Genomic DNA, 10610 nt, shown 5'->3' with positions numbered 1-10610 from the left:
CTCTGCTCCCAGGACCCCCGGGTCTGGCCCTGCTCTGTGGACCCTCCCAGATCCATCTCTGCTCCCAGGACCCCCGGGTCTGGCTCTGCTCTGGGGGCCCCCCGGGTCCCGCTCTGGCCCTCCATTCTTTCCATCTCTCCCACCGCAGCTCCCGCAGTGCCTGTGCATCCACCTCCAGCGGCTGAGCTGGTCCAGCCAGGGCACGCCCCTGAAGCGGCACGAGCACGTGCAGTTCGGCGAGTTCCTGATGATGGACATCTACAAGTACCACCTCCTGGGACACAAGCCCGGTCACCGCGGCCCTGAGCGGTGTGAGAAGGCAGGGCCCGCGTTGGCGCTGCAGGATGGGCCAGCAGCCCCCAAGTCAGGTGCGTGTCCAAGGTGCAGAGAGAGGGACCCTCTGGGCTCTGGTGCCACCGATGGCGCAGGATTGGGGGTGAGAGAAGGTGGGTTTCATAAGAGGGGTTAAAATGATACAGTGATGCCTAGTTTTTAAAAGCTCTATGACGGAGGGAAACACACAGGCAGGAGGGTGGAAGGTTGCTTTCTGATCTTCTGGCTAAACAATAATTGACTCACTTCATTCCACTGAATTTCTTCTCTTTTCTGCCCCCATACAGTCACCTAGTGTATATATTCAATTTTTAATTGGAGGATAATTGCTTTATAATGTTGTGTTGGTTTATGCTGTACAACAATGTGAATCAGCTATGTGTCAAAGTCACTCAGTTGTGTCCAACTCTTTGTGACCCGTGGACTGTAGCCTGCCAGGCTCCTCTGACCATGCGATTCTCCAGGCAAGAATCCTGGAGTGGGTTGCCATTTCCTTCCCCAGGGGATCTTCCCAACCCAGGGATCGAACCCAGGTCTCCTGCATTGCAGGTGGATTCTGTACCATCTGAGCCACCAGGGAATCAGCTATAGGTATACATATATCTCCTCCCTCTTGAGCCTCCCTCCCATCACCTCCTTTAGACAGGAAATGTGAGGAGGTAGTATCCTGGCTGAAGATGCCTAAACATCTTACTTGGGTTGCTACTTCTTTACTGAATTGCTGATTTATCCGATCCCATTACAATCCTCCCTTGAGGTTAATCCTTGACTCAGGCACCAGTGAAGCCAGGTAGCTATTATCACCTTCAGTGTCACTGAAGAGAGAACTGAGGCTCCCAGAGGCTGAGTGCCAGACGGGGCATCTGGAACTGGAATGGAGTGTGGGGCAGTTTTGTAAAGGTCTTGTATGTAATGTGTTTAGTTCTTCATTAATGAGGGAAAACGCACTGACTTTAAAGGCTCCAAGCCTGAACATCCCATCCTGTTCCACCCTCCCTCCACAACCGCCCACCCCGTTTGCTGCTCCTAGTCAAGCCAGGACTGTCTTCCTTGCACCCTGGCCTTTCCCCACCTAGTGCCCCTCGCTGCTTTTGTTCTTTTTTTTTTGGCCCACCAGGTCTTAGTTGTGGCATGTGGGATCTAATTCCCTGACCAGGGATTAAACCTGGGGGCCCTGCACTGGGAGCGGTCTTAGCCACTGGCCCACCAGGGAAGTCTCCGCCCCTCACTACTGTTATTCGTTTTTACATCCAGCTGCGTGGCTTGGCAGGTCATCACTCACAGAGGGACGGAACTTTGTCCTTTCTCAGCAGATCCGCAGATTAACTTTGAGAGTAGAGCAGCAGGGGTGGGAAGAGGGCCCAGTTTTAAATCAAGGGCCTCTTGGCCTCACTTTCTCCTCTCCCAGGTAGGAGCACAGGTCTGCTAGTGTTCAGAGCGGGGTGGTTAAAGAGGCCAACAGTGTAGCTGGGCAGTATTAAAGGCCCCCAAATATGACACTTGAGAGGAGATGTAAACATCTCCTTAATTATCTTATCTGCACCCGTGTACACATCCCCGCTGTCTGACTGCCGCTCCTCAGAAGCTGACAGTCAGAGAAAAGAGAATGTCTGGATCAGTGCTTTTCAGCAGGGGGCACCGGGCTGGGGCTGGTGACGTGTTTGGTTGTCGCTGCCGGGAGAGGAGGCCCTGCTGTGAGCGGAGGCCAGAGGCGCTGCTCAGCATCCTCCAAGTGCCCAGGACAGCGCCCACAAAGGGCGACCAGAGCCTCAAGGTTGAGAAGCGTCGGTTTTGGTCAGAAGGCCAGTAAGCGGGCCACTGCTTGGCTCTGACCCGTGTCTTCAGCAGCCAGGCCTGGAAATCTCAAAGATCCACAGAGTTGTCACAGTGAGCAGGAGGCTGGGGGTGGATAGTTTTTCTGTTTGGGAGTAAAGCAGGTGGAGACAAAAAAGTAGGAAGTTTTATGAATCAATGTAGCACAAAATCAAGTTATCTGTTTTGCCTTTGTAGCCTTATCAGGGAGTTAAATCTCAAGGTAAGCAAAAACCACGTTTTGTTTACCCAGAGCTGCTGCTCATCTTAATTGCCTCGGGCCTTTTTCTCTTGCAGTTCGCAATCACCCAGGGGGCCCCAAAACACAGATTTTCATGAATGGCGCCTGCTCCCCATCTTTGTTGCCTGCCCTGCCGACCCCCATGCCTTTCCCCCTCCCAGCTGTTCCTGACTACAGGTGAGCTGCTCCTTAGACTCACAAGCCTCATTCACTGATTGCTTTAAAAATAAGAATTATGAAGTCCAAAATCGTGAATATTATGGGTATGTGTGTATACATGTACATATGTAAGAAAGTATGTACACAGAGTATAAAGAAAGAAATTCTACCTCTGGGACACCACCCAGAGATCACCAGTTAAATCTTCGTTTTTCTCTCTGTAAAGGTGTGTGTTCGTGTGTATATACCACACAGTGTAGGTACACTGACAGAATTGGACGGCCCACCAGGCCAGTCGATGGACGTCTAATTTTAATGATTATATAGCATCCAGCTGTAAGGTTGCGCCTTCATCAGCCCCTGTCATTGAATTCAGCTAGGGTCCTCTTGCTCTTTGCTTTTGCCTCTAAACCTTCCTCGTTGTATTTGTAAACCACTGGCATTTGTTCCTACCGTTCAGCTCCTCCACATACCTCTTCCAGCTGATGGCCGTGGTTGTCCACCACGGGGACATGCACTCTGGACACTTTGTGACCTACCGACGCTCCCCGCCCTCAGCCAAGAACCCCGTCTCTGCCAGCAGCCAGTGGTTATGGGTCTCCGACGACACTGTCCGCAAGGCCAGCCTGCAGGAGGTGCTGTCCTCCAGCGCCTACCTCCTGTTCTATGAGCGTGTCCTCTCCAAGGTGCAGCCGCAGGGTCGGGAGTACAAGTCTGAGGAATGACCCTGCCCCGCCCCAGGGCTGGAGAGCCGCCGGCACTGTCCCAGCCCTGTGTGTCTGTGCGTGTGTGTGGCGTGTGTGTGCACATGTGAGCAGCCCCACTAGAGTCCTGCGGCCTTCTGGTGTGGTGTTAAGAGCAGGCTCCACAGAGGAACTGGCGGCCCCGATTCACACCAGATGAGGCCCCCACCCCCTCCCCGCACAGCTTGCCCGTGGGCACCAGGGTGGCACTGGGCACCATGCGTGTCTAGACCGTGTCTTGTCACTCACCTGATACAGGTAATTAAAAGGAACCAGACTCCAGAAGCCACCTTTTTAAAATATATTCTGATGCATCAGGTATTCTCAAAGGCGAGTTAACTATCTGATCCTCCAGGGCTTCAGCATAGATCTTTTATTTTTAATAAGCAAGCAAGGCCCACGAAAATGGATGAATTAGTGAAATCATTAAAGGCAACAATTTCAAAGAAAAAAAAAGTGCCTTTCACTCTCAACTGCTTTTGTAGCACGTCCCTTCTGGAAAACAGACCTCATCTGGGAGTCACATGAACAATTTTTGCAAAGCTCTGATCGTTCCAAAGTGACCGAATGGAGAGCAAAGGGACAACTCAGAAGACGCCTGGCGCACACCCGCCTTCCCCTTTTGTATGTCTTTTTCTAACCTTTCAGAGTCTTTATATGTAGTGAAAGCTCATCTGCCAAACCCGCCCCTCAGGGGAATTCTTTCTCTACTTCATTAGTGACAAGTGACCATCCTTGCTGCTGTCATCTTGCCTGTCCTGGACTCTGAGAGGTGTGGCCACCGCTTATTACATAACTGCCTGGACAGCCAGAACCTGGCGGCCTCTGCACTGTACCCACGACCACCCTGCTCCATAGAAAACCCTTTCTCACGCCAGGACCCATCATGGACCATTACTCTCACCTATTTATTTATTGCCCACGTGGAGCTCCTGAGGTTTACAGGTGAAGCCGGGGGCCATGACAGACAGACAATCCCAGCCTCCGTGCAAGAGCTGGATTCAGAAGGAAGGGCGCAGACCTCACTCGGGGCCGCCACCTCTCCACCTTGGTTTCCTCATCTGTAAAGTGAAGAGTTCGATTCCATGGCCGTCAAAGTCCAGCCCATCCCACAAAAAAGGAAGAAAGAAGTTTAAGAAAACTTTTGAAACACACAACAGCAGCTGACACCTAGCCCCATCATCCTGTCCTAGATCCATATTCTACACGTGTTGGTTTCCAGTACCTCATACAGAAGGCCCCATCTGATCATCCTCCCCCATCCTCAGGTAAGTCTCATGAAGGCAGCCCAGGGCCAAAGGAATTTCGAGGACATAGCGGTATCTATGTTTTAGCTAGATTTTTTTATTTAAAAAAGAAAGGATACCAAATCCAGACTGACTCCTTAGAGTTAAGATTTGGAATCAGGTGCATCCAGGTCACCTGAGGTCAGGCTGAGGACCATGCTTCCCCTGGTGGGTGGGCTGGTGACACTCCCAGACAAGACCTTGGTGTCAGCTGAACCCACCGGAGGCCTGGGCAGTCCCCATTCCACCGGGCCAGGTGTGTGTGCATCCCAAGGACTGGGAAGTCCTGCTACGGACAGAAACAGACTGTGAAGGTTCTCCAGACCGCGAGCATCAGGGAGAAAGGAGCAGCGTGAAGCTTCTGCTCTGCTCCCAGCAGATGTCCCTTCCCAACTTCGTCGCAGAGCCCGGCTCTGATGGTGAAAGGAGTGTCCCCGTGATACCCGAGCCTGGGGCAACACGTGCCCAGGTCGCGTGGCCTTCACCTGCCTGACCAAGCCGTAGCTTTGTGCACCTGCCCTTCTGCCGCCACGTACTCTGAAACCTGCCATCAAAGAGGTGCCGGGTGTGAACAGTGCCTCCTTTGAGCGTTTGGTTGCAAGCAGACCCTTGGTCAGAGGCCAGGGACTGAGCCACGGCTACAGGTATAAATGTGAATGATCTCCTGGCACATTCTCTACCCCTGACTTACGGGTGGCTTCCTCACATTGTAAATTATTAGGCGTTAGTTAGCAGCCAAATAATCTTATTTCTAGCATTCAGTTATTTACAGTCACTTCTTTTTGCAAAAACCCGAGTCAAACTCATAGTTTATGCCATAATAACTGTTGATTTATGTATTTGCTAAAGGTACCTTTTGTATCTGCTGTATTATAGCAATAAAAGAATCATTTTGTTAGGAAAAACATCATTTGGTATTCTTTTGTAATTCACCAGTCTGATACCAATGTCATCTTCCTCTGAGTTCTGCGTTGTACCCGTAAGAAGCCCTGCGCTTGGGTGAAACCGGTTCGGTGTTCCCTGTTGGTAAAAGAAACAGCAGCTCCCTCTAGGAGTGGAGCGCGAAGGAGCCAACAGAAGCACTCGCTGTTAACAACGCTGTTCACTTTGTAGTAGGCCGGATTTTCCGAAATGTCAGATTGACCCGGGGAGCCAGAACCTTCTTTCGGACTGGGAGACTGTGGTACCAGTGAGTGTTGGTCGGGTGGTTCATCATGAGTAAGCTGCCATGGGCCAGCTGGAGTCTGACCACCGCCAGCCTCCGGGAGGGGTGCTTCCCCCGAGAATCCTTATGCCGGAAGAAGAAGTCTCTGCAGGCCCCAAAGGAGACAGAGGCGATGGGGCTCCTGGGAGCCAGTTCTCTCTCGTCGTCCCTGTGCTCACCTATGTGGTCCTGGCCGTCTTTGTACCTGCAGTGAGAAAGCGAGCAGAGCTCACAGAACGGTCCTCTCTGGAAACGCCACCCACACCGAGGGTCCTCGTCCGCCAGCCAGGAAACGGTGCCACAGACCCAGGCTCCTGCAGGGGCGGGAGGGCCGCACCTGGTCTACAGAGTGAAGTAAGCCTTTCACTTTGTTACCAGCCCTCTTTGATCACAGGCTTTAAAACAGCCCACCAGTAGGGCATTCCCTGGTGGTCCAGTGGTTAGGATTCCACGCTTCCACTGCCATGGCCCAGGTTTGGTCCCTGGTTGGGGAACTAAGATCCCATAAGTCACATGGTGCGGCCACAAACAAAAACGCCACACACATGGATAGAGGCCAGACACACGTCTTACAGTCCCCCGATTCATATTTGTAAACCTTTATCACGTAAGATGCCTTCTCTCTGTAACTAGAATAAAATCTGTGTTCCTCGCCTGGCCCCTGCTCACCTCTGAGCTGAGCTCACCCCACACCCCTTTCCCTCACACACCAGTGGGATTTCCTCTCCACAGACACTCCAGACTCCCTCTGCTCTCCCTGCAGAGGCCTGTGGGGCTCACGGTCCCTTAGTTTAGTTATAAGCTCCAGTGCCACCCTTTCCTGACCCCTCCTCTAACCATCTTCCCCTAAACCCCAAATTCTCAACCAGGGCAATTCTGCCCTCCCCAGGGGCACTCAGGCGATGTCTGGAGACATTCTGTTGCTCCAAAGAGACCCTTGGAAAAAATGCACAACCTAAAAGTTGAAAACTGTTTCATTCTGCAGGCAGAACCGAGAACTTAAGCCAGGAGGCGGTCTCTCAGCTCTGAGGGATGGCCCCAGAGATAACGCAGGAGCCAGGATACAGAGGGGTTTTGCAACAAAAACCAGGTAGTCGGAACATCAAAAGATTCTTGTTCATTAAAGAAAACCAGACATCCCAGGTTAATGAGTTCCGTGTTTTCTATGTATGGGAAGATGCAAGAATCTGGGCTCACTGAAATCATTCCTTTGACATGCACCTCAGCGATCTGGGGCCAGGATCCTGTTCTTTGCCAGGCCGGATGGTGCACCGCTGGGGAGGCTGCAGCGGCCCCGCGTCCTCTGTGTGCTGATACGGCGGGCAACCATTTCTCAGCCACAGGGAGCTCCTGGCATCCGGTCAGTGGAGGTCAGGGATGCTGCCCAACATCTGGCACCACAGAAGTCAGCCCCAAGAAGAGGATTATTTGGCTGAAAACATCGAGTGCTGTTGAGAAACCCAGACTCCTTCCTCCCAGATGTTCTTAGATCAGCCTGTTTAATTTTCTACAAGACGTTTATCAATGACTGAAGGTATCCTGTTCACCTGTTCATCAGTTCTCGGCCTCCCTCCCCACCAAGGTGCGTGCATGTGTGTTCAGACACATCTGACGCTTTGTAATCGCACAGTCCATGAGGTCACGGACCCCATAACCTCGGTCCATGGACCCCATGACCTCCTCAGTCCATGGGATTCTCCAGGTAAGAATACTGGAGTGGGTTGCCATGCTCTCCTCCAGGGGATCTTCCCGGCCCAGCAATCAAACCCACATCTCCTGCATTGACAGGCGGGTTCTTTACCACCGAGCCCCCTGGAAAGCCCCCCGCCCCCGAGGTGAGTGCTCCATAAAGATGGATGCTGGTGCTCTTCCACTACTGCATCCCCAAGTACACTAAAGAATTATCTGTTGTACAAATGAGTGAAATACAGGGGAATCCTAAATTCTTCCTTTTGGAAGAGACGGTTTATAAAATCCAGTCCATGCTCCTGGGAAAAAAAAAGGTAAAGACAGAGTGTCACCTGTTGACGAGCACAAAGTTGAAGGTCTGTCCAGTCACCAGAGAAACACGATCCCGGACACGCTCCAGAATGGGGATCCAGGGCTTCGGGGACAGAGTGAGGCCTGAAAAGGTGTAGGTCAGCCCAGTGTCGCCGTACGTCGCCTGCTTCCTTGGGACACTGTGCCACTTCCCGAACACCTGGACCCTGGCCAGCGCACCTGTGCAAGGGAGATATGGGGCCTCAGAAGTCTCCACTGGCTCCCTGAGTGTTCAGGAGCAAAAGTACAACAGGAGTAACATCTATTACTCTGGCCGAGGACCTCCTCCTCAAAAATGATTGTGGCTCACCCAAAGCCTTCCTGTGAGGGCAGTGATTCTTGTCCAACACTGAGAGAAACAGCTCTAGTCCAATTTAAAAAACAAAAACAAAACACTGTAACTTAATTGCTCAGCAGAACCAGAAAAAAGAGACTACAATTGGAGCAATATGAAGTGAGGTTACATGCTAGCACGGTGATGTTGCCAACTGCGGGGACGCAGGGGTGTGGGCATCCAGGGGAGATGGCGCTAACGCAGCTCTTGATGGAGGCTGGGTCTCCCATGGGCGTTTCTACACTCCTCCCTGCTCTGCCACCCTGCAGTGGTTCTCAGCGTGGGTTCCAGCATCAGCAGCATTGGAAACTCTGGACACTAGACTGCAGGGGGCAGGGCCAGCAATGGAGTGCTCACAAGCAACAGAGTCCTCCAGGTGACGCTGAGAACTGGTGCACAGGGATGACCTGGTAACTTCCCAGCTCTCAGCGGACAGGCTATTCCCGTTATTAAGCTTGTATCGCAAGCACCCAGTAAGGTGCTTGGCCCAGAGGTGCCAGGAGTATGTATTAATTAACAAACTCATCCATTATTCAGTTCAGTCGCTCAGTCGAGTCCAACTCTGCGACCCCATGGACTGCAGCACGCCAGGCTTCCCTGTCCATCACCAATTCCCGGAGTTCACTCAAACTCATGTCAATCGCATCGGTGATGCCATTCAACCATCTCATCCTCTGTCATCCACTTCTCCTCCTGCCCTCAATCTTTCACAGCATCAGGGTCTTTTCAAATGAGTCAGTTCTTCGCATCACGTGGCCAAAGTATTGGAGTTTCAGCTTCAGCATCAGTCCTTCCTATGAATATTCAGAACTGATTTCCTTGAAGATGAATTGGTTGGATCTCCCTGCAGTCCAAGGGACTCTCAAGAGTCTTCTCCAACACCACAGTTCAAAAGCATCAATTCTTCGGCGCTCAGCTTTCTTTATAGTTCAACTCTCACATCCATACGTGACTACTGGAAGAACCATAGCTTTGACTAGATGGACCTTTGTTGGCAAAGTAATGTCTCTGCTTTTTAACACGCTGTCTAGGTTAGTCATAACTTTTCTTCCAAGGAGCAAGCGTCTTTTATTTCATGGCTGCAGTCACTATCTGCAGTGATTTTGGAGGCCCCCAAATTAAAGTCTCTCACTGTTTCTATTGTTTACCCATCTATTTGCCATGAAGTGATGGGACTGGATGCTATTGATCTTAGTTTTCTGAATGTTGAGTTTTAAGAACTTTTTCACTCTCACTTTCATCAGGAGGCTCTTTAGTTCTTTGCTTTCTGCCATAAGGGTGGTATCATCTGCATATCTGAGGTTATTGATATTTCTCCCGGCAATCTTGATTCCAGCTTGTGCTGGAATCCATTATTAATGGCTCTTAAGTTCAGATTTCTCTAAACACAGACCAGTAGTGTGTTCAAACCAGCCTTCTACACACAACCCCACCATCCCCCTGCTTACCTGTAAAATATTCCACTTCTTTCTCCAACTCTTGGAAAATTTCGTCTGCTTCAGCTTTGCCAAACAGGACTGTGTAATCGCAGTCCAGGCCCTCAGCTCGAATGTGCCGCCAGCTGAGGCCTGCTGAGTCAACTCCATTCCCCGGGGCTGCTCTCCTGGGGTTTTTCTTGCTGTTTCCCTCCTCTTCTGCCAACCCTGCTGGGCCTCCTCCAATCTGCTCTTGTTCCATCCTTCCCTTAAGGCCCCGGACAGCCCCCTTCACCAGGAATCTGTCCATCTTGTCTCCACAACACGAAGACCTGGAAGCTGGTGGCCAGGCCAAGAGAGATTGCCCAGGGTCTGTCCCAAACACCAAAATCTACTCTGCAAAGTGGTCCCCCAGGGGCATTCCTCCTGTTTTTACAGTTCCATTTTAAAAGTTTAACAAGTCCTACAAAGGAAGTAAGAGGAGATTAAGGCTGGAAGGATCCCTCAGAGGTGATCTGGTCAGGGGTCTCTCACACCCAGGTTGGTATCAGAATCAGCTGCCTAGTTGCAAAACCCACGTGCCTGCCACCCATCCCCCCAAAATAGGAATTTTTAAGAAATAACTCCCCCCTCCCTGCCCCCGCGGAATACGTATGCCACTGGCAAACTACTATCCAATCCCTCACTTTATACCTGGAAAAGTGACACGGTGAGAGGTGGGGGTTGCCCAAATTCACCCAGAAAAGCATGTCTCTCTCTCCCCTTGCCACCTTGCAAAGGACGGGGGTGGGTAACTGACGGGCCCTCCCACACAAGTATTAACAGATTAAGTATTGCGATCTTTAAATGGACATGATTCAGAATCTAAATGTTTAACAACGGTTAAACGTGGTCATAAGCACGCCGAATTCTGATAGAAAATAAGAACTGTAATACGTGCGTGGGGTTGTGGTACCGAGGGTTCTCTTTAAAATCTCAGCACCTGCTCAACTCCGATTCCTGTAGACACTCTAGAAAGGGCTGGCGGGGAAGAGAAAACATTT

General features: G+C 51.2%; 2 protein-coding genes across 5 annotated transcripts in view; one reads left to right on the top strand and one right to left on the bottom strand.

Moving 5' to 3' along the window:
• Positions 1 to 5481, top strand: part of USP30 (ubiquitin specific peptidase 30) — a 23827-nt gene extending 18346 nt beyond the window's left edge. The window contains exons 11-13 of one of the 2 annotated variants that reach the window (XM_040250930.1): positions 149 to 368; positions 2443 to 2563; positions 3006 to 5481. In XM_040250930.1, the coding sequence (XP_040106864.1) occupies positions 149 to 368; positions 2443 to 2563; positions 3006 to 3270 (606 nt within the window). In that variant the 3' untranslated portion in view covers positions 3271 to 5481. The remainder of the gene's footprint in view (positions 1 to 148; positions 369 to 2442; positions 2564 to 3005) is intronic. The other variant, XM_040250931.1, reaches the window with a different exon arrangement.
• On the bottom strand, positions 3567 to 10610 carry ALKBH2 (alkB homolog 2, alpha-ketoglutarate dependent dioxygenase). Of its 3 annotated transcripts, none has more exons than XM_040250934.1 (4): positions 10504 to 10610; positions 9601 to 10030; positions 7800 to 7998; positions 3567 to 5983 (listed from the first exon to the last, which is right to left on the bottom strand). In XM_040250934.1, the coding sequence occupies exons 2-4, from the start codon at positions 9875 to 9877 to the stop codon at positions 5677 to 5679; spliced, it is 783 nt and encodes a 260-aa protein (XP_040106868.1). In that variant the 5' UTR covers positions 9878 to 10030; positions 10504 to 10610; the 3' UTR covers positions 3567 to 5676. The 3 variants fall into 3 exon arrangements, with proteins under 3 accessions (XP_040106868.1, XP_040106866.1, XP_040106867.1); XM_040250932.1 differs by having other exon boundaries at positions 10261 to 10606; XM_040250933.1 differs by having other exon boundaries at positions 10523 to 10600.

The sequence above is a fragment of the Oryx dammah genome, unplaced genomic scaffold (assembly GCF_014754425.2).
Source record: "Oryx dammah isolate SB20612 unplaced genomic scaffold, SCBI_Odam_1.1 HiC_scaffold_12, whole genome shotgun sequence".
In the NCBI taxonomy this organism is placed as follows: domain Eukaryota; kingdom Metazoa; phylum Chordata; class Mammalia; order Artiodactyla; family Bovidae; genus Oryx; species Oryx dammah.
Note: the sequence above shows the minus strand (reverse complement) of the source record. Positions and strands in the feature narration are given on the sequence as shown.

Bases quoted from the DNA above. Each gene is read 5' to 3' on its own strand.
- ALKBH2 (XM_040250934.1), bottom strand. From the start codon at position 9,877: ATGGACAGATTCCTGGTGAAGGGGGCTGTCCGGGGCCTTAAGGGAAGG. The intron at 7,999-9,600 runs GTAAGCAGGGGG...TCCCTTGCACAG, and splicing joins AGAAGTGGAATATTTTACAG to GTGCGCTGGCCAGGGTCCAG. The intron at 5,984-7,799 runs GTGACACTCTGT...TTCTCACTGCAG, and splicing joins AACTTTGTGCTCGTCAACAG to GTACAAAGACGGCCAGGACC.